General features: G+C 37.1%; 3 protein-coding genes and 1 long non-coding RNA gene across 4 annotated transcripts; 2 read left to right on the top strand and 2 right to left on the bottom strand.

Moving 5' to 3' along the window:
* Window positions 1-45: 45 nt before the first annotated feature.
* On the top strand, window positions 46-8,299 carry LOC103430048 (cyclic nucleotide-gated ion channel 4). Its single transcript, XM_008368183.4, has 7 exons — window positions 46-858; window positions 3,838-4,050; window positions 6,071-6,384; window positions 6,508-6,616; window positions 6,728-6,964; window positions 7,157-7,243; window positions 7,605-8,299. The coding sequence occupies exons 1-7, from the start codon at window positions 265-267 to the stop codon at window positions 8,121-8,123; spliced, it is 2,073 nt and encodes a 690-aa protein (XP_008366405.1). The 5' UTR covers window positions 46-264; the 3' UTR covers window positions 8,124-8,299.
* Window positions 8,300-16,441: 8,142 nt separating this feature from the next.
* On the bottom strand, window positions 16,442-17,900 carry LOC139194514 (uncharacterized). The gene is made up of 2 exons (XR_011579445.1): window positions 17,614-17,900; window positions 16,442-17,243 (listed from the first exon to the last, which is right to left on the bottom strand). It is a non-coding gene; the product is annotated as an uncharacterized lncRNA (long non-coding RNA).
* Window positions 17,901-20,092: 2,192 nt separating this feature from the next.
* Window positions 20,093-22,355, top strand: LOC103429950 (uncharacterized). Its single transcript, XM_008368083.4, has 2 exons — window positions 20,093-20,874; window positions 21,770-22,355. Exons 1-2 carry the CDS (start codon window positions 20,413-20,415, stop codon window positions 22,124-22,126), a joined length of 819 nt encoding a protein of 272 aa, XP_008366305.1. The 5' UTR covers window positions 20,093-20,412; the 3' UTR covers window positions 22,127-22,355.
* Window positions 22,356-22,499: 144 nt separating this feature from the next.
* On the bottom strand, window positions 22,500-25,174 carry LOC103429960 (vesicle-associated protein 4-1-like). Its single transcript, XM_008368094.4, has 7 exons — window positions 24,482-25,174; window positions 24,312-24,382; window positions 24,017-24,098; window positions 23,564-23,682; window positions 23,164-23,241; window positions 22,951-23,073; window positions 22,500-22,852 (listed from the first exon to the last, which is right to left on the bottom strand). The coding sequence occupies exons 1-7, from the start codon at window positions 24,720-24,722 to the stop codon at window positions 22,793-22,795; spliced, it is 774 nt and encodes a 257-aa protein (XP_008366316.1). The 5' UTR covers window positions 24,723-25,174; the 3' UTR covers window positions 22,500-22,792.
* Window positions 25,175-27,970: the final 2,796 nt, after the last annotated feature.

Here is a 27,970-nt window from a genome sequence, read left to right as displayed (position 1 = left end):
TTTTGGGGTAATTGGTGAACTGTCAAACAAGCACACATCGCCCTGTACTATTCAGTAACCAAAAATTCCAGAGTGGATATAACCGGAGGGCAAGCTGGTAAGTTCGCAATCAAATTTGTCATCACCCTCTCTTCCCCCTGCCTATTTCACTGGTTCCTTTCCATCTCTCCAATTATTGTTGTCCTTTACGCGAACGCATATATTCTTTCAAAGCTGCTCATCAGAACTCATACCTTAATTCCTCCCATCCCATTACTCATAACCATGCCTGGTGAGCAAGAAATTTCTCAGACTTCTTCACGCATGCATAACTACATCTCCGAGGATGAATCCGAAACTGAAGATCACGAAGACCACGAGGTACAAGAAGACGACGCAGAGAGTGATGGAAGTACTACATCTCATGGAGGAAATTTTGAGAACTGCTTGTACAACATGTGTTCGTCGCGGCAGAGGAGGAGGCCCGGTTGGTCACTCGGCCAAGTTCTCGACCCGAGAGCAAAATGGGTTCAAGAATGGAACAGGGTTTTCCTCCTTGTGTGTGCAACGGGGCTCATCATAGACCCTCTCTTCTTCTACGCCTTATCCATTAGCCAGAGCTGTATGTGTCTGTTTGTGGACGGGTGGTTCGCCATCACGGTGACGGTGCTCCGCTGCATGACGGACGTGTTGCACTTGTGGAACATGTGGTTGCAGCTGAAGATGGCCAAACGCTACTCCTTCACGGCCATGGTTGGCGGGGATGGTGGAGGAGCCAATGGGCTGCGCGACACTAGTCCAAGGTCTGTGGCTCTCAAGTACTTGAAGTCGAAGAAGGGGTTTTTGTTTGACCTCTTTGTTATTATCCCCATACCCCAGGTCAGAATTCACTAATTAATTTTAGTTGATGCTATTACAACACACAAAACTAACATAGTTACTTTCGCATGTATGACTAATATTGATGGTCCCACATGACGGTAAAATTTATCTCCATGACAATGCGTGTGTGAGCTTAAGTGAAGTTGTGTGAATTTAGCATGTCTAAATATAATTAATATTGTCACTTAGTACTACGTTCTGATTATATTCTTCTTCACTTATAAGTGAGAAGTTTTACGTTCGATTCTCGCTAAAAGGAAATTTGAACTACATTATTGCTTGTTCATTATGAGGCTTAGCTCACTTCTCATCCCCTTAGTTTGTTCAAAAATTTTGTGGTGGATTATTAAAGGTAAGTCGTTTATTAATCATCATCACTATGTTTATTAATCATCATCACTATGTTTATTAATCATCATCATTATCTTTTGTCCTTATTTCTATTTTTTTTTTCCTTTTGCTGTCCTTATTGTGATAATTGCCGTGGGCGCTCTCTATATTTGTAATTATCAAAGATATGCGGTCCGTTTGTTTAAGGTTTGCTGTCTTTATGCATACAGAACACTGCATACGTATTTTGCAGAGAAGAGAGGTTGTAACATGTGAGCTATGTAATCTCTACGTATTCATCCAGAAAAAAGATAGGGTGGTGTTATCCACACACTCATCTTTACAATCTGCGTACACTTCTCAACCTTCGACCATCGGACAAAATGAATTAAAGATAATCAAATGATAGAAATTAACAAGAAATATGTGAAAGGTAAAAAAATGTGTATGAATAGCAACACTCAAAAGGGTATAGAGTAAAGACAACGTAAAACATAAAACGGTTTGTTTTTATTTGCACTATAATTTTGAGCCCCAATATCTTTTTATTTAAATCCTAATATGTGGTGCTATATACACCCTCCTTTTAGTTTTCTTGTGAGTAATACGCAGTGAAAAAATGAATGAGGGTGTGATGGAAAAATTCTTGTCTAAAGCATTTGGTTTGCTTAAGAAATATAGGGTCCTTGTTTTTCTTTATTTGTTTTGATTTTTTTTAAAAGGTATGATTATGGCATTTAATCATTAATTAATTTTCTTTTTTTCTTTTTTAATTATTAATTAATTATTTATTTATTTATTTATTTTTTAACAAGTAGTGAATTGCCTTAGTGGTTAGAACTTTTCTCATTAAGCCACTAACTCTCCCACATCATTTTTAGTGTAGAATGTGACTCGTATTATTTATTTTGGAACAAATCAACACGAATATGTTCATTTTCCAATACTGATAAAACATTTTAAGTAGACCAAATTTGCCATGCTGCTCTTACAAAAAGGAGACATTTTTTTTTTTATATTGAAACTAGAGTAAACTTGATATAAGTTCGATTTGTGAGTTATTATTGAGCAGGGGTGGGCATTTAGAACCGAAAACCAAAACCAAAACACGAACCAAATCGAACCACACCGAACGGTTTGGTTTTATGGTTTTAAAACAGTTTCGGTTTTGAAACCGAACCGCAACATAGAAAACAATTTGGTTTTAGTTTTAGCTTTTGAAAACTGCACCGAAATCTAACCGCACTGTAAATATTAATAAACATTTAATTAAATGTTCATATTAGATTTCATGTTTCAAATGGTTGTTTATTAGAATCTATACACTTAATATGGACTCAACCACACTAGAATATCATCATTCATCACTTTCTTTCGTTCATTAACTTGAAGGACCTTTGTTATTTTATACCATCATACCACACACACACACATATGTACAAGAGTGGACTAATCTTGTTATCAAGAGTCAAACAATGATCTAATGAAGTCTACTCATTTGAAGCATGATATCACATATTCTAGTATGAAAGTTTCGCTCACGTTTAATGAATTCAAAGTTATTCAACTTGTTTTATGTTATACCTTGAACAGGACACCCTTTTGTTGCACAAACATGTTTTAACATCACAATTACATGCAACATGCTAATTGTTTACATAACAAATGTCTTTTTCCTATTGCTACTAGTAAATGCTTATTAATATGTTAAATTACAAATTGTACATTTTTTCTTAAAAACCAAACTAAAACCGTTTGAAACCGTATCGAACCGAACCAAACAATTTGATTTCATTTCGGTTTTGGCTTCAAAACCGTACCGAACCGAACTGCAAAATAATTCGGTTTCAGTTTTGATTTCATTCAAAACCGCACTGAATTAATCAAACCGTGCCCACCCCTATTATTGAGTTTGGTCCACTTTGTTGGGTTAGGTTTACTGGTTATCCGCATCAACTTTTTTTTATCTATTATCTTTTTGTTAAATTGTGATAAATGTCATCCCTTATTTATAGGTTTATCTTTTACCCAATTTTAAGATTAAATATAAGAATTAAATATTGTTTCTCCTTTTTCCTGCTCCTAATTCATATCTCATTTTTTCTACCTCTATGACATGTGTTAACTAGTCGACATTGTAGATTAGATATATATATCAACCTATATACTAGTATGGATTTATAAATCTATGGAAGATGAAATTTTTTTAAGGGAATTGTTATTAGCACTCCAAAAATCTCATTCTACACTCCAAACTTTTGATACTTGTAAAAAAAAATACACTTGTGAGGAGTGTATAATGAGATTTTTGAAGTGCCAATAACACTTCCTTTTTTAAAAACTACTTTCATGGATGATAGGTAGATTAATTTTTATTTATTTTCATAGATATTTATATCACAGGTTAAATGTATTTTATCAATCTATTGGTAAAGGTATCATATATGATGACATATCAATTTTATTCTAACTATTTTACATAAAATTGGTTAGATTTTTATATTTATATATTCAAATTAAAATTTTAAGAGAATATGCATAAATTAAAATTAAGGAACTGGACTAAATTCAGCAACAGCTCAAATTTTTTGGACCTGAATTAAAGTACCCCTTGAAACGAAGTGTTTTAGCTAATTTGTATTTCAGATAATATTGTGGGTGGTAATTCCTTCGCTATTGGAGAGAGGATCGGTGACCGTAGTGATGACAGTGTTCTTGATGTTTTTCTTCCAATATCTCCCAAAGATCTATCACTCTGTCTGCCTCCTGCGTCGGATGCAAAATCTCTCTGGCTACATTTTTGGAACTGTTTGGTGGGGGATAGCCCTCAACTTGATTGCATATTTTGTCGCTGCCCATGTAAGTATTCATCTTCCATAAATCCCACCGTCTCTCACACTCGATAGTTTGTTTTATATATATAGGGAGTCTAACTATAATTTAAGATGGTAATTTATTCATATGATTTGATATGTTATATTGTTAGATTTTTAATTAGGTAAACTAATGCTTAGAGGTTTTAATATTGACAGTTTATTAATATAACATACTAAAATAAGGGAGAGTTTGCAATCCTGGAAATCAATTTGAGTGACAGTCGCATAATGTCTTACAAAAATAATAGGTGATATAGTTGATATTTCATGAACATAAGTTATAATAATAATAAATAAATATAGGTATTGTAATATGAGTAATTTGCTAATATTAGGTGGCAGTTTGAAGAAGGGATTTTTTTTCTTTCACAAAAAATAATATTGAGCCCACAATATATATCTGACAAAACAAAATACAAGGTCTATAACATGGAGGCAGATTCTCTGCCCTCTCACTTCCCGTGCCCTCCCGTAATATAAAATGTTGACGTGGCTTAACTGTGACCATATAAACAGGAGAGCACGGGAGGGCACGGGAAATGGGAGGGCAGAGAATCTGCCTCCCTATAACATTCTCTTTTTTATGTAAAAAGGTGTTGAATTTTCGATCCATGCAGGTAGCCCATGCGTCTAGGGTTTTCGATGGGTGAAAATTAGTCCACTTATAAAGAGAAAGATAAGATCAGGAGGATTAACAAAATGTACCCAAGTGATTAATCATGAATTGCAACACAAGAAGAACTTGTCCAATCGTGATGCATGTGATTGGAAATCGTTCTCAAATATTTTTTAGTGTGATCGGCACACAAGATGGTATACCATGTGTCATTATACAAATAGTGGAATATGTGTGTTAAAAAATTAATAACTTAAAAAATAAAATTTTCTATTACCTACATAAAAACACGTAAAAGTATACTGCCGATTTGCCCCCTGAACTATCACCCAACTTTCGATTTTCCCCCTGAACTTTTTAATTGGAAAATTAAGGACTTAAACTATTTTTTTTGGCCGATTTGCCCCCTGCTGTTAATTTTTCATTCATTCCATCCAAATTTTTGTTAAATAGAAGCATATGCACAACATGTGTGGGTAGTTCGGTCGCTTCATTCTTTAAAATAATTGAAAACCTTAGATTTCTAAAATATAAACCTATGCAAATATGTGTGATTCTATAGCTTTTGTATCTAAAGGTCTAGTGAAATGACACTTTTGTCCACAAATGAGAGTTACGTGGTTTGCACATGATAAGAGTTAACGTTAATTTGGATGAAATCTATGAAAAACTAACTGTAGGGGGGAAATTGGCCAAAAAAATTAGTTTAAGTCCTTAATTTTCCAATTAAAAAGTTCAGGGGGGAAATTGAAAGTTGGGTGATAGTTCAGGGGGCAAATCGACAGTTTACTCAAACACGTAATGTACCACTGTGTTCCCATCACAATCAAAAATTTCTCCTCAATGTCAAGAATGAGGGCAAAAACTTGGACCTTCTTTTTAAGCATTGTCTCACCGACTCGTACTTCACATTTTGTATCCGATTTTTACAACTAGCAAAATAATAATCAAACACATTTGCTCTCATCTTAAAAACCTTTTATTTCTGATCATCATCATATTGTATAATCAAACAAAAGTAACGAATAAAATTAAATATAAACATGAGAGAAATTCACTTCAAATGTAGATTAAGAAACTTTAAGGTTCTCTAATTATATTTTCTGAGCTAATACTGTTTCCAAAGACAGCCTCTTCAAAACTCTAAACATAATTTGTTTTTATAGTCATCCAAATTAAGTACCATTGTTTAGGGTTTATAGCTTAGAGACTTAATTAAGTTTAGGGTGGTATCTCATTGATGGCTCGAGCCCTTCCCAGAAGGGAGCCTTCTTTGCCTTCCACCTAAGTTGCGCAGGAAAGGCCCAAAGCTGTGACACGGGACACACTTGACTTAAACACGTTTAATTATATTTCTCTATTTCTATAATCTGATGTTAATTTGCAGGCTGCAGGAGCATGTTGGTACTTGTTAGGAATCCAAAGGGCAGAGAAATGCTTGAAAGAGCAATGCAGAGAAACAAGTGGTTGTGGCCTCAGAATATTAGCTTGCGAGGACACTATTTACTATGGAGCGACAAACACTCTAAGAGAAGCAGCGAGACTAGCCTGGGCGGAGAACAGAAAAGCACGGTCGACGTGCTTAGACAATGCCGATCATTACGATTATGGAGCTTATTCATGGACTGTTCAGCTTGTCACAAATGATAGCCGATTGGAGAAGATCCTTTTTCCCATCTTTTGGGGCCTAATGACTCTCAGGCACTATTCATTTTCACCTCCTTAGTTCCCAACCTTTCTTAATTATTTTTATTGGTATTTTTTTAGCTTTATTAACCTTTGTGTTAAGTGTTAAATGATCGAATTATATTTAATTATGTGCAGCACCTTTGGAAACTTGGAAAGCTCAACCGAGTGGTTAGAGGTTGTTTTCAACATCATTGTTCTAACCAGTGGGCTGCTTTTGGTCACCATGTTGATAGGAAACATAAAGGTAATTTTAGGATTTATCATTGTCGATCTATGAACTAGGACTCATTTAGACATGATATCGTCTTGTCAAGAGTCTTTCTTCATATTTTGATAACATGATATGTACGCACAGGTGTTTTTGCATGCCACAACATCCAAGAAACAAGCAATGCAATTGAAGATGAGAAACATAGAGTGGTGGATGAGGAAGAGGCAGTTGCCTCAAGGGTTTAGACAGCGGGTGCGAAACTACGAGCGTCAGAGATGGGCCGCCATGCGTGGCGTAGATGAATGTGAGATGATCAGAAATCTCCCTGAGGGCCTCAGGAGGGACATCAAATACCATCTTTGCTTGGACTTAGTGAGACAGGTACGTTTCTGTACACACTGCTAATCTAGATTGACTTTAGTCAAATAATGGTTAGCGCCAGCCTCCATATAACTAAAGTTGAGCACCTCTAAGTACAAACATTACTACATGGGTGCATGCATGGTAGTTATTTTTTTATAATATCAATAGAATATATAGATATAATTCCATAGTTTTTGAAACTTGTTTCAGGTGCCATTGTTCCAACACATGGATGATCTGGTTCTTGAGAATATTTGTGATCGCGTGAAGTCTCTTATATTCCCGAAAGGAGAAACTGTAAGTTATACCAATATGACTATTCTTTAATATAACCGTGCCTGTGGCATATGACAATTTATCTAGCAAAACTCATTCTTCATTTTGTTAGATTTGAGGTTCTAAGTTCAAATCTCATAGATGATAATTGTTGGTTAAAAATAACTGTGACCATACTCGTGGACCTTATAGTTTTATGTGCAACTTAGGCCACACTCACAGCAAGAGACGTTCAATTCTAGTTTAACTCTATTACACGCTCATTGAATAATAACTTTCAAAGTAAAATGTGGTAGCATTAGTACATAGAATAAAATGGTTAGTCCTGCCTTTTCTTTACGCAATTCAAATTTTAGCAGTAAACTTTATGAGCTTCATTCAGATAACTAGAGAAGGAGATCCAGTTCAAAGAATGTTGTTTGTAGTAAGGGGTCACCTTCAAAGCAGCCAAGTTCTCAGAGATGGTGTGAAAAGTTGCTGCATGTTAGGCCCTGGCAACTTCAGCGGCGATGAGCTTTTGTCATGGTGTCTCAGAAGGCCCTTTATAGAAAGACTACCACCATCTTCCTCCACATTAGTCACTCTTGAAACCACAGAGGCATTTAGCCTTGAAGCTGAGGATGTGAAATACGTGACACAACATTTCCGTTACACATTCGTGAACGAAAAGGTTAAGAGAAGTGCAAGGTACTACTCGCCTGGTTGGAGGACTTGGGCTGCTGTGGCGATTCAGTTGGCTTGGAGGAGGTACAAGCACCGTTTAACGCTAACTTCTTTGTCCTTTATAAGGCCTAGGAGACCTGTGTCAAGGTGTTCTTCAATGGGAGAGGACAGGCTCAGATTGTATACGGCCTTGTTGACGTCTCCAAAGCCAAATGATCAAGATGATTTTTTTGATTGATTATAGAGATCAGTCAAAGGCTGTGTGCATTGTAAGTTTGGTTATGTATTAATGTCTCAATTTTGTATAAATAGAACAAAGGGAGGCCATGATATTAATGGTGTCTTGGGTAATAATTAAGTAAGTACAATTATGAGAATGTAAGGGGCAGTAATAATTAAGTAGAATTATTAAAATCTCTATTAGCACCTAAATTTTCTTCAACCAAAACCATATAAACAACATCCTTCAGTCTCTAGCTATTACTGTAGACCACGTGCAGGCATCGTTAGTTTTAGTTTCCCTCTAGCATGCACACTTATAGTTAACTAGTGCTGCCTCTCGCTTACTAAGGCCCTTCATTTTGGCATACGTGTATAGGGTTGGTTTCAATTGAATTTCTCACTATATTCAATGCATGCATGTAAGAAGAAACGGATGCCAACTTTCAAATTATGAAGTTAAAGGTGGAGACGGATCAGTCATCACGAGGGAAAGTAGGATCATAAGCGATAAGTTTCCTTCACACTACAAGAAAAACATAATTTGACAACAGGCAATGAACGTTGTGAAAGACCTTCGACAACGCGCATCAGGATGTTATATATCTTGATGTTGTGAACAGTTTGGAACTCTTAACAACATTTACCAGACGTTGTGGTACATATCTTATTAAAGTTTATTTTTGGCACGTTCAGAAAAGGTTGTCGAAAACATCCACGTACAACGACTTAAGAACGTTGTGGATGCATTTTCCACAAACCTATTAATTTGGACGTTCTCATTTTAGGTAGGGTTCCACAAACCTGTTTGGACGCGTTGTCATTTTAGGTAGGGCTCCACAACGTGTTTATGATATAGGGAACGAGTCATAAATGGGGGTAAGGCTAGCCGACATTCACCTCTCCCAGACCCTGCGTAAAGCGGGAGCCTTGTGCACTGGGTACGACCTTTTTACACAATTTTTTACACTCGTTTTTGGTGATCACTATTCATCCAAGACATAAATTCAAATAGTAATCCCACAAAGTACTATTCATCTACAGTGCCGTAGTGATGCCAATGATCATTCAACGTTAAACCGACAAGATACCATTCATCCAGAGTGTTGTCGTACCAAGAATATTTACTCCACATGCAAGATCAACAGGCAAAATACAAATCATTTAGACATACCACTATTCATGAATGAACCAACAGTCATCCAGCTCGTGCTTCCACAGTCACTTCGTGATTCTAAATATATGAGTAATGCAAACAACCAATGTCATGAAACTAATCTCAATGTAAGAAATCATTCATTGTTTCTAAAGCTCTGCGGTTAAAACTCCAAAAAGATTAGTATTCTCCAAAACAAGAAATTGGTATCTAATTATATATCTAAAAGAACCGAAAAGAACCTAAAAGAGTAAATCTAAAATTGGTATCTAATTATATATCTAAAAGAACCGAAAAGAACCTAAAAGAGTAAATCTAAAATTGGTATCTAATTATATATCTAAAAAAACCGAAAAGAACCTATAAAGGAGAAAATCTAGGTAACAAAATTATGGATATATAAATTAAAATTACCATATTCTGGATACGTTGTCAAAGCATGTTTTCGACTACAAGGAAAAATGTACGTTGCGCTGGTAGTGTTGTTATTGTTGTGCTAAGATAGCACCAAACCCGTTGGAACCAACTCAAGCTAACCCACAGGAAATTTATCAAATGAAATGCAAGAACAAAATATTAAAGACACCAAGATTTTAACGAGGTTCCTCAACAGTCAGTGTAACTGGAGTACGTCCTCGGAGCAGTAGGAGCTCACCCAATAATCCACTATCAACCAAATGGGAGTTTACAAAGAGTTGACAATCTCACAACCCAAAAGCCCAATACACCCAATAGCTCTCACACACCAAAGAAACAAATAGAGAGGGAAATATAGTGAATAATTTCCTCTCTATACAAAGCTCAAAGCTAATACACAAATACAACTTTGATTGAGTGAGTACCAACAAAGAAAGAAAATCACCTTTCTTTCTTCTCTTCAAAATGGGGCTGCAGCACCTCTGTTTTTGCTCTCATTTTCTGCTACGTTTTTTCCTCTCTTATGGCTTCATTACTACACTTCATCAAAAATAGCAATTCTTTCTCTTTCAAAGAACTCATCCGTGACTTCCCATGGACCAAGACAACTTTAGACCAATTCCCTTTTCTTTTCCCCAAAACAAGGAAGAGACATAATTATTTTGTCTTTTTTTTTCTTTTTGATTTGTTTAATTAAAAGGTGGCCACTTGGCCACATACTCCAACAATCTCCACCTTGGCCAAGTTCCGAAAAACGTCATGATAAGCCAACCAACACAATTAACACACAACATCACTCCCAAACACTAGCAAGAGAACAACTCATGCCGAGCCAAATACTCCAAAACTCCTACTGCTCAACGCCTTCTTTATATAGGTATAATGTGAGCCAAGTTCAAACAGTGAACAAACTTGGCTACACCAACAACCTTAGTCAACATATCAGCGGGGTTGTCTTTCGTTGGAATCTTCTGGAGAATGATTTCCCCTTCACCAACAATTTCACGAACAAAGTGATAACGCACATCTATGTGCTTGGTCCTCGCATGATGAACCTGATACTTAGCCAAATAAATGGCACTCTGACTATCACAATGTACCTCCACCTGCTTCTGATCAACCCCCAAATCTCTAATAAGCCCATGTATCCAAATGGCCTCCTTTATAGCTTCAGCAACTGCCATATATTCAGCCTCTGTAGTAGACAAGGCAACAGACGACTGCAAAATGGACCTCCAACAAACTGGTCCTTTAGCCATAGTAAACACATAGCCTGTAGTAGACTTTCTTCCATCCAGATCACCTGCATAATCTGAATCAACATAACCAAATGCAAAATGACCAATACCAGAGTCATCCCTCTCAAAGCATAAACCAACATCTCGAGTACCATGGAGATATCTCAATATCCACTTAGCTGCTTGCCAATGCTCTTTACTTGGATTATGCATATATCGACTCACCATGCCAACTGCATGAGCAATATCCGGTCTAGAGCATACCATTGCATACATCAAACTACCAACCAAATTAGCATATGGTATATTTTTCATTTGCAGCTTCTCTTTATCAGTTTTAGGACATTGTAGAGAACTCAATTTAAAATGAGGAGCCAAAGGGGTACTAACCGGTTTGGTTGAATCATGAACTCCAAACTTCCGAATCAACTTCTCAAGGTATTGTCTTTGATTCAAACTGACCAAACCTTTCTCTCTATCTCTAGTGATCTCCATGCCAAGGATCTTCTTCGCTTCACCAAGATCCTTCATCTCGAACTCGTTCTTCATTTGTTTCTTCAATTTCTCAATCTCTTCAACATTCTTTGAGGCAATCAACATATCATCAACATATATCAATAAATAAATGAAAGACCCATCTTGCAACTTCTTGAAGTACACACAATGATCATATTGACTTCTAGAATAATTTTGGCCTCTCATAAATTTATCAAACCTCAAATACCATTGCCTTGGAGATTGCTTCAAGCCATAAAGTGATTTCTTCAATTTGCAAAACAAATTTTCCTTCCCTTTCACTATATACCCATCCGGTTGACACATATAGATCTCTTCATTCAAATCACCATGTAGGAAAGCCGTCTTCACATCGAGTTGCACAAGCTCAAGATCATATTGTGCAACAAGAGCTAACATAATACGAATTGAGGAGTGCTTCACAACCGGAGAAAAGATTTCATTGTAGTCAATGCCCTCCTTTTGTGCATACCCTTTAGCAACTAATCTTGCTTTAAATCTCACATTGCTTTTCTCATCAGCATCTTCCTTCTTGGCATACACCCATTTGCAACCAATAGCTTTCTTGCCCTTAGGCAATTTAGCTAACTCCCAAGTCTTGTTCTTCAAGAGAGAATTCATCTCATCACCCATGGCATTGCACCACCTTTTCTTCTCCTCACTCTCAATAGCTTCCTCAAAATTGGATGGAATCTCATCAGTGATAATAGGAAGAGCAAAAGCAACATAGTCACTGTACCGAGCTGGCTTGGTAATTTGTCTCTTTCCTCTGTTCTTAGCAATAGACTCTTGAGGTGAAACTTGCTCTTCAACTTGAATAGAATCTTCAAGTTCAACTTCTTCAACATCCTCATGGTCTCCAACTTCTTCACTTGTAGTGGCTTCGACATCAGCGGAAATAAGATTTGAAGTATCAGAGGCAACTTTCTCAAGCTCCACCTGTTGGACATCTTTCACATTCTTCTTAGAGACTTTGTACATACTTTCTTCATCAAATGTCACATCTCTACTGATTACAAGTTTTTTCATCTCTGGGCACCACAACCTGTAACCTTTAACACCACTACTAAAACCAAGAAAGATAGCCTTTTTGGCTCTAGGATCAAGTTTATTTTCAGTCACATGAAAATAAGCAGGTGAACCAAAAATACGGATATAGTCATAATCAGAAGAAGGTTTTCCAGTCCATACCTCCATTGGTGTCTTACCCTGAACAGCAGCTGAGGGTAACCGGTTGATGATGTGACATGCATAATTAACTGCCTCTGCCCAAAATGACTTGCTTAAACTCGACTGAGACAACATACATCTAACCTTCTCAAGTAAGGTTCGATTCAATCTTTCTACAACTCCATTTTGTTGTGGAGTTCCCCGAACACTGAAATGTCTCACAATTCCTTCCTCTTTGCAAACTTTAGAGAAAGGATCGGATGTGTATTCACCACCATTATCCGATCTCAAAATCTTAATCTTTCTCCCAGTCTGGTTCTCAACCATTTTCTTCCAACCCAAGAAAATGCTTAACACCTCACTCTTGTGCTTCATAGTGTAGACCCAAGACCTTCTTGAATAATCATCAACAAAGGTCACGAACCAATGTCTACCACTCAAAGAGGGAGTCGTTGTAGGACCCCAAACATCCGAATGCACATAATCAAGAATGCCCTTCGTCTGATGTACAGCAGTACCAAACTTCACTCTAGTTTGCTTCCCCAAGACACAATGCTCGCAGAAATCAAGCTTACAAGTCGTGGCACCTTTTAGAAGACCTTTTTTCACAAGCCCTTGTAGAGCTTTCTCACCGGCATGGCCTAATCTCATATGCCACAGTCTAGTAGTATCTGAATCAGATGTGCCCATATTTTCAGAAACTACAGATGCTTCACCTGTCACAGTGCTTCCCTGCAATAAATACAAATGGCCACATCTAGGAGCTTTCATCACAACAAGTGCACCATAAGTAACTTTTAATGTCTGCCCATCTGAATGAAACCTGAAACCCTTGGATTCCAAAGTACCCAAAGAAATAAGATTTTTCTTCAAATTCGGTACATACCGAACACCTGTCAACTCTTTAACCATGCCATCATGCAACTTCAACCGAACTGTACCAATCCCTTTTGTTGTGCAAGGATTGTCATCTCCCATGAACACAACGCCACCATCAAACTCTTTCAAGCTTGAAAACCAATCCTTGTGAGGAGTCATATGATGAGTACAACCCGTATCCAACACCCACTTAGTAGCACAATCAAATGACGAGGAAGTGGTTAAAGCAAAATCAAAAAAATCTGTTTCAACCTCAGCAACATTAGCTTCAGAACTTTCTTTGCCTTTGGTCTTCAATTTTGGACAATCTTTCTTCCAATGGCCCTTATTACGACAAAAGGCACATTCGTCCCTTTCCAAAGGTTTTCTACCTTTAGAGTTTCCTCTAGGTCGAGACTGTGATTTTTTCCTGCTAGAAGATGATCTTCTCTCCGATGATCTACCTCTAACAAATAAAGCTTCAGAGGTACTATCATGATTTTTATCTCTATGCCTCATTTCATAATTCATCAAGGCATTTGACACATCTTCAAATTTCACAGTTTCTTTACCATGCATAATAGTGGTAACAAAATGCTCATAAGAGTCCGGCAATGAATTCAACAATATTAAGGCCTTATCTTCATCCTTAATATCCTCATCTAAATTTAACAAGTCGGCAATCAACTTATTAAAAGCATCAAGGTGTCTAATCATTTTTGTACCTTCTTTGTATTGGAAGCGGTAGAGCTTTTTCTTCAAGTGTAGCCGGTTCTCTGCACTCTTTGTCATATACTTGTCTTCCAATTTTTGCCACAACACACTTGCTAATGTCTCCCGCATCACAAAATACTTCTGAGTTTTTGCAAGGCACAACCGAATTGAAGAGCAAGCCCACAAATTTAATTTTTCCCATTCCGGCTTTGACATAGTTTCCGGCTTCTCTCCCAACGCGGCAAGTAGATCTTGTTGAGCCAACACATCTTTGACCTCACATTGCCACATCCCGAAGTTGTTTGTGCCATCAAACTTTTCCACTTCGAACTTTGCATTTTGCACCGTAGTTCTTGCAAACCCGGAGCTGCTTCCAAAAGGATTTTCATCTTGCCCGTCTGACATCTTTGGCAACTAGACAGTACCCAAGAGCAACCAGTGCTCTGATACCAATTGTTGTGCTAAGATAGCACCAAACCCGTTGGAACCAACTCAAGCTAACCCACAGGAAATTTATCAAATGAAATGCAAGAACAAAATATTAAAGACACCAAGATTTTAACGAGGTTCCTCAACAGTCAGTGTAACTGGAGTACGTCCTCGGAGCAGTAGGAGCTCACCCAATAATCCACTATCAACCAAATGGGAGTTTACAAAGAGTTGACAATCTCACAACCCAAAAGCCCAATACACCCAATAGCTCTCACACACCAAAGAAACAAATAGAGAGGGAAATATAGTGAATAATTTCCTCTCTATACAAAGCTCAAAGCTAATACACAAATACAACTTTGATTGAGTGAGTACCAACAAAGAAAGAAAATCACCTTTCTTTCTTCTCTTCAAAATGGGGCTGCAGCACCTCTGTTTTTGCTCTCATTTTCTGCTACGTTTTTTCCTCTCTTATGGCTTCATTACTACACTTCATCAAAAATAGCAATTCTTTCTCTTTCAAAGAACTCATCCGTGACTTCCCATGGACCAAGACAACTTTAGACCAATTCCCTTTTCTTTTCCCCAAAACAAGGAAGAGACATAATTATTTTGTCTTTTTTTTTCTTTTTGATTTGTTTAATTAAAAGGTGGCCACTTGGCCACATACTCCAACAGTTATATCCTATTTTCTTGTAGTGTCATGACTAATCATTCTTTTATCTTTAGCTTAGACAAGTTAATGCTAACTTCACTACGACACAATATGTAATTAATAGCATTGCACGATAGCATTTCTCCACAATTGTTATTGATCAATGGCTTAAAAAATTCCAGCTCTTTTTAAAACGCTATTGTAGGCTTTAAAATTTTAATATTTTGAAGTTGGTACTAACTTTTTCCTTCCAACATAAATTGAATCAGTTGAGCTGTCCAATCCAATTATGTACACCAAACGAGGCCTAAAGATTTACAGGACTTACTACTTACAAAGATAAACTGATAAACAAATTAAATGAATTTGGTTTAATTTACTACAAATTATCATTTGTCGGTCCTGTGTCTATTTATTTTGTGGTAATTGCAAATAATCAAATTAGTTGCTTGGTACATGTTATTGGTTGTTGCCTGGGAATTATTCCAATGTGTTACTTCTTTATGTGCTATCATTTCAGATGAATAATGTAATTCCATTTCCTTTTCTTGGAACTTAAATTCTTTAATTTAACTATCTGATGTATATCACAGGTCGCTTTGGGTAAGAAAAAACCGTTGAATTTTTTTGGATCAACGGGTCCGGGGGCCCTACTCTAACGACACCGATACTGTTCTCAATTTTACCATCTGCCCAATCCGTCAAGTGTGGGGTTTTACCACAAAATGTCTTGGTATTAGTTAGAGTAGGGTAATCCTAATTAAAGTCATTGCTTTTCTTTACTTCCACCGATGTGGGACTGCTAACACGCCCCCTCACGTGTAACTTCATTTAGTGGTTCACACATGGAGATCCACACATCAGCAATTGAAACTCAGAGGTTGGCTCCAATGAAGTCTAGACTTGTTTTCAATCTTTTCAGGAAATGGCTCTTAAGAACTCAGATGTTAGCTCTATGTTAAGAGTCCAAGCTTGTTTCTGAACCCACACTTCCTGGTGACAAGCCCTTAGCTTGTACGGCCTGTAACTGTGGGCTCTGATACCATGTTGAAATTTTTTAGATCGACGGACCCGGGGGGCCCACTCTAATGATACCGATATTGTCCCCAAATTTACCACATGCCCAATCCATCAGGTGTGGGGTTTTACCATAAAAAATCTCGATATTAGTTAGAGTGGGGTAATCCTACTTAAAGTCATTGCTTTTCTTTATCCCCACCGATATGGGACTGCTAACATAAACACCCAAATGGTTGTAACATAACCAAACAGAAAATTACATAGCTAGGGATAGGCCCTAACTCTAGCAGTGCCAAGCTTATCAGCAACCATTAAACGAATGCATAGCAGTCCTTTGAAACATGATGAAAATGTATATAAACAGCTAGCTCGATCGTTGAATCTAAAATTCGAACCCTAGAATTTCTTCTTCAGTCCTAATGCCTAGCCTACACTACTACAAAGGCAGGGTACAGACTTAAAGCACAAAGTGATGAAGAGAATAAGAACTTCATGCTTGTATTGCCTCCAAGGCCGCTGCACACGGCTGCTTTGCCTCAGCTTCTGGACCTGCAGCTCCCCTGAACAGCAAAACTGCAAGGCTGCCCACGCAAAAATAGATGAAACAGCCGTGGCAACGTGTAACAAATGAACCAAAATCTGTTCCTACAATGCACTCCATCCAGGTCCATATGGGTGCGTTTGGTACGTGGGACGGGACGGGACGGAACGGGACGAGGCGTTCCGTCCCGCGTTTGGTACGCCAAAAATGGGTGGAACGGGCTGTTCCACGGGACAGATTTTGGGTGTTTTTGCGTCCCACCTCCCCCCTGGAACGGGTTTGTTCCACGTCTGTGGAACACACTGTTTTACCATTTTAAGACAAATATACCCTATGTATTTTTCAAAAATTACACCTTCGTTCCGTCCCGTTCCGTTCCGTCCCGTCTGCGTACCAAACGCACCCTATGTCCTGTCAAACTCCTGCAGAAACAAAAAAAAATTTAAGTTTATAAAAATTGTCAATATAATTCATGTCGTATTGTTGATAATTAAGCAAGCCAGCACTCGTCAAATAAATTTTGAAGTGAACAAATGTAATATGAGCATCTAATAAGTGGCCATTTGATAATCATTTCGTTTTTAGTTTTCACCTTTGATAATCATGTAATATGAAGACCTCACCCTTATTTTGAAAACCACTGAAAGCTACTTTTCTAAGTTTTAAAACATTGTCTTGATTTTTGTTTTAAAATTTCAATTTTTTTGAAAACTAAAAACTAAAAGCTAAAATCTAAAATCTAAAAACTGAAATAAATGTTGTATCAAGTGGTCCTAACTCCTAAGTGATTACCTTTTTAATGAAGCGGCCTATCTCAGTCGCTTCAGTGATATCATCAAATAAATCAAGGGCTTTGGAAGTTAAGTCAAGTGCCTTCTGCTGCATGGTTTGAAGCATGTCAGTCTCAACGATGACTGCTTTACCCTCCAGCATGGTTATTAACAAGATGGAGATCGGAAATTTACAAGCAAAATCTTTGTTGGAAAAGAGGTGTGATGCAAATTTGTTAGACTAAGTAGTTGTGGATAGAAAAGGTGGTAGTGGTGCAGCTTATATTGAGCTCGGAACCAAGGGGATATATAGCTGGTGCTACTCACTCATCAGCCACATAATATGTGGATATTTTTCCTTTGTGGCCAGCACACCAGCATGTGCTGTGCAATGTGCCAAATTAGTAACTACAATTCTTTTTTGACGTGGATGAGCCTATTGGCGAGAAAAATCTTAAATGTAACTGAGGTATATACATTTTTTTTTGTCTCTTATCACATGACTAGGTCATGTGATATGAGAAATATGTAGAGAGAACAGCCGGTTACATAGAAAAATATCTTGTGAAGTGTTTGGAAGGTTGAAAAAATTTCAATCAGTTGTTGGTCACGATCAAATTTGGGACAGGTGGCTTGATAATTGGGTTTTGGACATGTGGTCCACCGGCTATATATGATTGCATGGTTATGTTTGTCCAGTTACGGCCATGGTTTGGAACAATATGAAATGCATTGAGGGGCCAATATTCAAGCATTCCAGAGATTTGAAGAAACTGGAAAGATCAAGTGGTTGCAGTTGGATGGTGCATTTCTTTGTGCAAGCTAATTTCTAAACTGTTTATTTTTCTTTTTCTGGTCAGTATAAAAAGATGAAAAATGGTTTGAAATCCAAATCTTTTTGTGATTTTTTTTTCCAACGTCATATAAATCATACCACACGATGATCTACGAATTTAGGTTAGTTTGTTCTTAAAGAATTATCTACTACATTTATCTTGTCACCAATCATCATATATAGTGAACCACTATGCACGCAAAAGAATGGAACAGTTTTACAGATTTCTAAAATTCATGGAGAGATTATTTGTGTTTTGATATAGAATAAAATATAAGTAATGAAACCTAAATTATTGAACATCCCACTCATTTGATTCTCTCCTTTTGGCTGGGGAAAACCCACTTGTCTAAACCAATTGGTAGAGCTACAACATCAACATGGCAGTTGAAAGAGTTTTTTCACAAGAAATCTCGATGTGACCAGAAGTGAAACCACATAATATCAGTCATATGAAACTTTTCTTGTATTTTTGAATCGTAATAAATACAAGTTTCCTTTATATATGTTAATGTTAACCTAACTAGGGCTAGAAAATGAGAACTAGCTCGGCCTTTCTTCTTCAGAATCAAGGCCCTGCCTTGGGTGATGAACCATTTTGGATCACGGAAGCTGTTGGATTAGGCCCTTGCTCAATTTTGTTTGGTTCGCCTATATCCATGGGCCAATTTATTATGTTTTTTTTTTTGTCAAAAAATTATTATGTATTTATTTAAGGTCTAATCCCTTTGAAGTTGGCTCTGATTTGGAAGTTTTAAAATAATAGTTTTGAATGCCCAATGTGGGGTGTAGCTCAAATGATAGAGCGCTCGCTTTGCATGCGAGAGGTACAGGGTTTGATCTCCTGCATCTCCATCATATTTTTATATTTCTTTAACCACATGTCCACTACTTGCAAAATTCCTGGCTACAAATTATAGTTCAAGCCTGTTCTAAAAGATCTCAAACAAATCTAAATCTGTTATATTTTCAACTATTTTTGCTCACTGAGTGTTATTTTTTCTTTTTGTTGCAACCTAAACCGATTTCTAGGTTTTAACCTGCAAACTTTCATGAAGCTTCGTAGTACATAATATTTTAGATTTTTTAACCGTTAGGTTAGATTTTAGTTTTGTGTTTTGACCAAAAAATTTATGGTTAAAAAATATAGGGTATCCACTAAAACGACTTGATGACCAATCATTACATTATATGGGGGTCGACATGGTCTCAAAACACCAGCTGGATTAGATCATGGATTCTATTAATTAAACCCAATTAAAAAGGTAACAAAAAAAAAAAAAAACGTAGCCAGAAGGTTGTGCAACTTCCATCTAAACCTCACGCTAAAACGACAGCTTTCCTAATTTGTTTATTGTCTAGATTTCCACCCCACAAGCTCAAATCTCTTCCTCCTCCCACCTCATATGTCGCTGGTGGAACTGTTTGTTTTCTTGACATTCAACCCAACCTGACAAACAACGCGTCAACCACATACCCTGTATCCCAAACGAATTTTTTTTTCAGTGTGTACGAAATACCGTCTCGTTATTGTAATCTCACGTCAAATAACAAGTAAACAGATATACAACCTGACAAGTATTTTAAATTACATAAAAATTTCTCGACGTAACGTTTCATTCAACACCCCCCAACCATATCACACAACACCACCTGTCCCATTGCTCATCCCCCAACATGTCTGTTCTTCAAATAACAAATTAAATAGAATATCTTCGCTACCTTTCCCTCCCAACCATCCACCCAACTCCTCTCCCTTCTCATCCCCATAATATTACACATCTCTCCCTCTCATTTCATCCCCCATTACCAAAAAAAATTCTTCCATTCTCTCTCTACGTTAATCCCACACCAAACATCTACATTTACTAGTTTCTTTTATTCTCTCTCCCTTTTTCTTGAGCTGAATTATCGACCAGCGTCGTTGCTGCCACCACCACCGTCACTACCACCAATTAGGAGACGAGACACTACATAAATAACATTATGGCACGTGGTCTCCTCTCCTGCTTTGGATCAAAGGGGGGCTCGGGCACGTCCCACGAAAAGCACGCAGCCGGGGCGACCGCGCATGTTTCGGCAGAGGAGCAGCAGCGGAGCGGACCGGTGCTGGTGGAGCTGTTCTCGTCGCAGGGCTGCACCACCTCGCCGGTCGCGGAGCTGCTAGTGTCGAGGCTTGGGAGGGGGGATTTTGATGGGACGGACCTGCCTCCTGTGGTTGTACTGGCCTTCCACGTGGATTACTGGGACTACATGGGCTGGAAGGACCCTTATGGGTCCAGCCAGTGGACTGTACGGCAGAAGGCCTATGTCGAGGCCTTGGGTCTGGACACCATGTTCACCCCCCAGATTGTGCTTCAAGGTAGGGCCCAATGTGTTGGCAACGATGAGAGTGCTTTGCTAACGTCGATCAAGGATGCACCTAGATATCCTGCACCGGCGTTCCAGGTTCGCATTCTCATCTGCTCTCAATATTATTTTTATATATTTTAATATACTCGATATTTTACACTAACTTAAGTTATAAGAAAATAAAGAATTTGAACTCCGAATACAATAGTTTAAAGAAAAGACTCTAATCACCTACCAGTTGCAAATAATTTTTTTTTTTTGTTTTTTTGTTTTTTTGTATAAACGATATTAAAAAAGAGAAATTAAACTCGTAACTTTATATACAGTAATGAATGTTCTTCACGTTGATGCATAAAAGTAAAACGCTCTTTTAATACAATTATATTTGCAAGTGCTTACATTCAATGATTGTCACCCCAATCATTGATATACTCAAAAGGTACATTCATCTTTATTTAATCATATTTTAACCTTAAAGCATGACTGCTAGAATATCTCGTAGCAAAGTGGAAATAGATTAGAGAAAATATTACATGACATGCACACTTTCTGGTACACCTAAAAGCAATGTCAACTTTTGACGCTTTTACAAATGGTGGAAGATAACTTTCTAAGTGTCAACTATTGTTGAAAGCTAAAGGCTAAAGTTAAGCAATTATGTCTTTTAAAGCCTATATTTCATTGATACATGTAACGTTATATTTCAAATTTAATATTGTTAGACTTTGAATTTGAACTAGTTCATTAAACATGAAATGATATATTTGAGATGTTATGTTGTTAGACTTTGAATTTGAACTACGCATTTAAATCAAAAACCATTTAATTATTCGTAAATCTAACAAAGATTTGGACATTAAAAAATGTTACCATTAGAAGGATTTTGGTTAGAGTAATTTTATCTGTTGTGGCTAGTAACACTTGGCTAATTACCGTTCACAAAATAGTGAAGGATAAATACTAGCAACTTGGTTTTGTTGTGGATGAACAGGCAACATTCCAAAGGCCATCACTGGCCTCCTTGCAAGTATCCCTAACAGGATCATTGAGGTCGAAGGTGGACAGCTACGGTGCCAATGTGATGGTGGCGCTGTACGAGAACGGGCTGATTACCGACTGCCCCAAGGGAGAGAACCAAGGACGTGTCCTGTCCAATGACTTCGTCGTCCGACGACTTGAAAAGCTCTGCACTGTGAAAGACATTGCTGCAAAGAAGACCATTTCTGGAACCATCAACTTCTCCTTGTGGGACGGTTACAATCCAGCCAAATGTGGCATGGCCCTCTTTGTTCAGAACCCTTCCCATCAAATTTTTGGTTTGCAGGACTTTCAGCTGCCGGACAATTGATACGGCTATACGTTTCCGCTGGCTGGACGGCCGGTATTGGAGGACGATTATGTACAGGATGTGTTCATAGTAGGGTTACTGATTTCTTTTTCTTATTTCAGTTTGTGTTTTTCCTTGCTTGTTGGGATTTGACATTTAGAATATGGGAGAGAAATTTGCGTTCAGGATTATAACTATTATTTTCGCATTTCGAATTTAATTCTTTGAATCACAATTTACCCGTTTGAAAGATGATGCTGGACAGTTTACATGCTAAACATTCAAACCCATTTCTTACTAGCACCGAAGTTCGAATCCTCCTCCATGTAGATTAGAATAGTTTAAAATATCACCTTGTCAAAGAACGAAAGTTCTTACTACGATAATACCAAACTTCCAAGAACACTAGGGCACCTCAACATTGAAAATATACAAGTACAAGCACGCTGATTACTATAGCGTCGTTCACTTATTTTCAACCTAAAACAAAACTTATTATCTACAAGAGGGCAGCTCAACCCGGAGCCTGTCTACTTCCACGCTAATTCGGAGTACCAACTACTTCCTCACAATATGAGAACCTCCCTACCACTTACCCGAAGATCGATGAGCAAAAAGAATACAACATTGCCATTTGAGAACCTCCCTTCCAATCCAAAAGCACTTACAGAAAAAGGTAATCACAGTTTACACTGAATCTACTGCTTCAACCTGTTGCCGAGCCAAGTATTTCTCCCTCCGCTCCTTCTGAAAAAACAGAACAAACCAAAATGTTACGCATAAGCACATAAGACTAAAAATTTAGCCCATTGTACTACGGATCAGATGTTTGGTAAAACTCATACCCATTCATCTATTACAAGACCTTCCCCAACATCCCGAGGGCCTGAGTCCACTGGAGGCGGCTTCTTACGCACTTCAAGTGCAGCCTCAGCTTCAGCCAATTGTCTGTTCAGTTTTTCCAGAGCCTATAAACCACAATGTCAAATACCGGAAAGAAAGGTATTTTCTAAGAGATGCAAACACAAGTACCATTAAGTAAGTCACATTCAACTTACAGGACTAGGGTGCTCTGCATCCAAAAATACAACACGCAAAATTCGCTCGACTGTCACTTGATCCTTTTGTTCCTCAAACTGGATGAAAAGAAAAGGTCAGTTAACAAAACTAAGGTCATCAATTGCATGATCCAATTCCATCGGATGTCTCCAAAGGGTTGTCATCAATTGTAAGATCATAAAAGCAACAAAACACTAAAATTGACAGTACTAATTTCCGACCGAAAAACACAATGCAAGCGAGCAACAAAATCAAATTCCACAAAGGCTCAATATAAGGTAAAATAAGCATAATACGAACAACTGGAAACAAGCACTCAAACATCCTGGCAATGTATGCATAAAATACAAAATGTGCTATGACCATGAACATTAAGTCTGCGAAAGAGCACTATATTACCAGCTCAGGCACATAGTCGATCCCTGCGTTCACCTTGAGACTCATAATCTTGAACTTAACCTTGTTCTTCTGATCCAAATGTTTCTCATTGTTCTCGGGTTGCTCCACAAACCTAAACACTGTCCATCATCAAATCCAAAGTCAATAAAAGAATTTACAACAATGATTAAGTATAAAGGTTTTTTTTTTTTTTTGGGTTGAGCGATAGTGTTAGTAGGTTAGAAATTGATTGTTAGGGGAAGGAAAGTCGGTGGGGATCAAACCCGCACCAAGGTGCATAGGCGTGAATGTTTTCCACCACTGTGGTAAAGTGTCGTCTGCAAAAAAGCGTTTGCATACAATGTGCGGGCATATACTAGTTTTTATCAAAAGTAAGTAAATTATCCACCAATGGAGCATCCAAATCATAAAGATTTGTTATTTGTAGCAACAGAGCAAGTGCAAGGGCATTACCTGTCGCAATTAAGCTTTCTCCCGGAGCAAGTATTCCTCCCGGAGGACGCATATAGCAACTTTTCGGCGCAGTAGTTTGAAACTAAACCAGCAAAAACAAAACCAATTTAAATAGTCAATGAAGCTAAATAAAAAATAATCACAGAGAAAAAAAAATAACAATTAAATAAATAAATGCAACATAAACCCACATGAGAAATAAATAAATAAATGCATTCTAAATTTTTGCTTAAAATACAAGTAATTATAACAACACAACTCTTAAGGTTGATGTCAGAGAGGAATTAGAAAATACCTTAAAAGCTACATGTGACCTGCTACTGTTCTTCAATCGGATCGCACTTTTCACCTGTTTCCCAGGTTCATCTACAAAATTAAACCCACAAATACATCATCCGTCAGCTACAGTAATAAGTGCTTTTAGAAAAAGCAGCGAGGGCGTTTAAATGAGAAACGAAGACGTACAAGGGAAGTAGAGTTTGTTGGCGGGGTCGAGTCGGAGTCGACGACGAGGAGGGAGAAGGGATCTCGCGACGGACGATACCGTTTTGGGCTTGGATTTGAATCCATCGCCGTGGAGGTTCTGCGTGGAAGAGGAAGACGACGACGTTTGGCCCCCCGACTGCCAGAACGGGCAGAGGGTGAAGAGCTTCGTGTCGGAGTGCGACTTGTGCCGGTGGTGGTGGTGGCTGTCGACGATGGCCATGCTTTCTTCACCGGAATCGGACACGTGGCATGCAATCAGAAGCTCGGTGATTGAATTCGCGTGTTTTCGTGTGTCGGTTTAGAAATTTCTCTACCTAGAATCGTCGGGAGCTCTTCTCTCTCTCTCTCAGTCCATCTGTGATTTTTGGAGTGGAAGTTTGCCAGGGTGTGAGACATAAAGCGGATGGGAGGAAATGATCACCTGCCACTCAACTCCGCGAATTCACCTGCACCCGCCGCGTGTAATTTTTTTATTCGCAACCTTAGGCGTCGTTTTCTTGCAATGAAGATACGTTTCGGATAGACGTCCGGATCAGCCACGTGTCGGTTATTTATGTCCGCGATGATATTTTGGTGGCTTTGCAAGTTGCGCCTGCCGTGCTTAAAAGGATAAATCGGCTCGCAGTGGCGACGACGAGCGAAAGATACTGAGTTTGTGAGTGAGCTTTTCATAAAGGATATTGTTTGTGTCCTTTTATGTAGGGATTTATTTGTCTCCGAATTACATATAACGAATTTTTAGTTTCAAACTATTATAATCAGAATCGTTCATTTATACGTGTGTAAGTCAATTAACAGTTTTGATAACAAGTAACATCCTTATGTTAAGTTCATTTGTTTTTATGCATATTTCTAAATTGGATATTTTTTTTTTCATTTATGATCTATAGATGATGATAAAGAGAATAAATAATTTGATTATAATATTCGGATAATAAATGTTTGATAATTGTAAGTGAAAGACAAATAAGTCCCCGCATAAACACAAGCATTATCCTTTGATAAATACATGTAGTGTCATTTCTGCCAAGGATGGGACGCGTCCTTTAGTTTATTTCTTGAACATCAATTTCTATATATAATGTGTCAAAGATTCCTCACCCTTGTTAATTTGAGCTAGAATCTAAGAAATTTTTATGTTTTGTAGCATTTGTTTGTAACTAAACAAGATATTTTGAGAACTGGAAATAGAATAACCAGGGCCAAAGCCAAAGGAACACAAAGCAAAAAAAAAAAAAAAAACAAGATATTTTGATGATTAGATTTATAAAATATAAGTGGGTAAGAGATTCAATTACCTCAGGCTAAGGATATATTAAGTACGCCCTAAATTCTCAAATTAGCATGATAGATTATGCCTCATAAGTGGCTAGCGTATCATCTTCAAGGTCAATGAAATAAATTTTTTTGTTTTGTTTATGTGACTTGAAGATACAGTGATATCAAATCATTTAGTATTACGATTTCGTGGTATTTTTCTTCACCTGTGAGTGAGAAGTCTTAAGTTCAATTCTCGTAAAAGACGAATTCAAACCAAATTAGTATAGCTAAACTATTGTTTTAACCTCTTCTCTCATCACACTTAGTGTAGATAATATTGAATGTATTAAAAAAAGATAGAGTTATATCAAACTTTTTGGTAATTTACTTATTACTACTAGCAAGCAAAGTAAATTAACAATTTCAAATAAATAGTAAAGTTTTGTGCTGAAACTAAAGAAGCTGCTCAAACGACAAGGAGTAATACATTTTCTAAACTCTGGCGGTTTTGTAGAATTTTGTGCTTATGATTAAAATAATTCATTTTACAAGTCACTCTGTAAAGTTATTTTTGTAAAAAATCAATAAAATATGATATTGCTTAATCATTGAATTTTATAAATATATATAACATATGAGCGAATGGAGTGTATGAATTTACTGGAATGTATATAGACCAATAGAGAGAATGCAGGTAAAAGTATTAGGAACCGTAGATCTATTTGTTACATTTAATTGACTAAATGGTCTTTATTGTAATTGAATTTTGTATAGATGATCTTTACATAATGACTTACAATATTAACTGTTCTAATCATTAACATGAATGTTTGTAAATCAATCACAAAGTGTTCTGAAGAAAAATTCCTCCTCATTCTTGAATAACAAAGTATGAATCGTTGTTTGAAACTAAATGCTAGTACAAGTTCCCACAATAACGGGCAAACCTTTTGGGTCCTATCAACTTGAAGGAATTAACTCAAGTGAAGGGTGCATTTTTGTTCACGATCCTAAGTAGTGGTATGATCATCTTCATATTGATCACTGTATGATAAGTTTAAATCTTGAGACTTGTGTTTATACAATTTTTAAAATTTAAACTCATATAATGATAATAAATAAGGTAACAACTATCACTATCACCTTAAGTGTGGTAAACAAAAATATTCTCCTAAGAGAAAAGGTAATAGGAATTATTAATGAATTCAGTTGAGGTGGGTATGGGTACTTAATGATGGTATGAAAATTAGGTGTGTGTGTTTTTTTTTTTTGGTCGGGCAATTGAGAATGGGAGAAATTAGGTGTGGATTTGTTTATTGCATTTACAAGATTAGTTGGCTAAGGTTGTCGGTGAGTAAAGCATTTAGTGTGGAGGTTAGGAATTGATTAGGTGAATAATGAAGTTTCTTGTGTGTATAAAGTTGTTGGCTAACCAATTATGGCTGAATGGGACATAACGATGCTTATCCTTTTCCTTGCTCTTCACAGGGAAAAAAAAATTATTCTATGGCCTCATCAAACCCTGCATCATGACCCAAATCCAATATTGGGTGTGTCACAATAGAAGTGTAATAGTGTAATTGACTGAATTGAGAATTTCTTTCTTTATTAGGTTTCTTAACTGTGAATAGAATTGTACACCCATGTATCTTTCCTTTAAGTGAGAATTAGATTTGTCAACCAGTTACAATTAGATTTGTCAACCTATAATCCGATAGTATAGTTGATTGACATGTCACGAAACAAATTTCGCCTCCACCATGATACCTCTTACATAACCCTTAACTTAATTATGACTTATATTTAGTTTACAGTCAACAATAAAATTAAAAGTGTTTTCATTTGGCACCTTAATAAACAAAGATAATATGTGACATTATTTTCTTCTTTTTTCTGTTAGATAGATTTTTTAACAAACGATATTATATATATTAGGTGGTAAGGAGTAGGTTAATTAAGGTTCACAATTGGCTAGAAGTAATGTGGTTCAAATTCGTATTTGGCGAGAATCGAACCTAAGATCTCTCACTTACAAATGCAGAAGAATATCACTAGACTGTAATATTAAGCAACCACTAGATATATATTATATATAATAAAATGTACTACTTGAGAACAATTAGTTCGAAAAGACAAAAAAAAACATTAAATAGTGATACTTACAATTACTCAATAGAACTCAATGGTCATGATTCCTTCTAAAATTAT

The sequence above is a fragment of the Malus domestica genome, chromosome 03 (genome assembly GCF_042453785.1).
Source record: "Malus domestica chromosome 03, GDT2T_hap1".
Taxonomy (NCBI): domain Eukaryota; kingdom Viridiplantae; phylum Streptophyta; class Magnoliopsida; order Rosales; family Rosaceae; genus Malus; species Malus domestica.
Note: the sequence above shows the minus strand (reverse complement) of the source record. Positions and strands in the feature narration are given on the sequence as shown.

Coding starts and splice junctions, on each gene's coding strand:
- LOC103430048 (XM_008368183.4), top strand. CDS start 265: ATGCCTGGTGAGCAAGAAATTTCTCAGACTTCTTCACGCATGCATAAC. Junction 6,965..7,156: donor GCTTGGACTTAGTGAGACAG/GTACGTTTCTGT, acceptor AACTTGTTTCAG/GTGCCATTGTTCCAACACAT. Junction 7,244..7,604: donor TATTCCCGAAAGGAGAAACT/GTAAGTTATACC, acceptor AGCTTCATTCAG/ATAACTAGAGAAGGAGATCC.
- LOC103429950 (XM_008368083.4), top strand. CDS start 20,413: ATGGCACGTGGTCTCCTCTCCTGCTTTGGATCAAAGGGGGGCTCGGGC. Junction 20,875..21,769: donor ATCCTGCACCGGCGTTCCAG/GTTCGCATTCTC, acceptor GTGGATGAACAG/GCAACATTCCAAAGGCCATC.
- LOC103429960 (XM_008368094.4), bottom strand. CDS start 24,722: ATGGCCATCGTCGACAGCCACCACCACCACCGGCACAAGTCGCACTCC. Junction 24,383..24,481: donor CAACAAACTCTACTTCCCTT/GTACGTCTTCGT, acceptor TTAATTTTGTAG/ATGAACCTGGGAAACAGGTG. Junction 23,074..23,163: donor ATGCAGAGCACCCTAGTCCT/GTAAGTTGAATG, acceptor TGTGGTTTATAG/GCTCTGGAAAAACTGAACAG.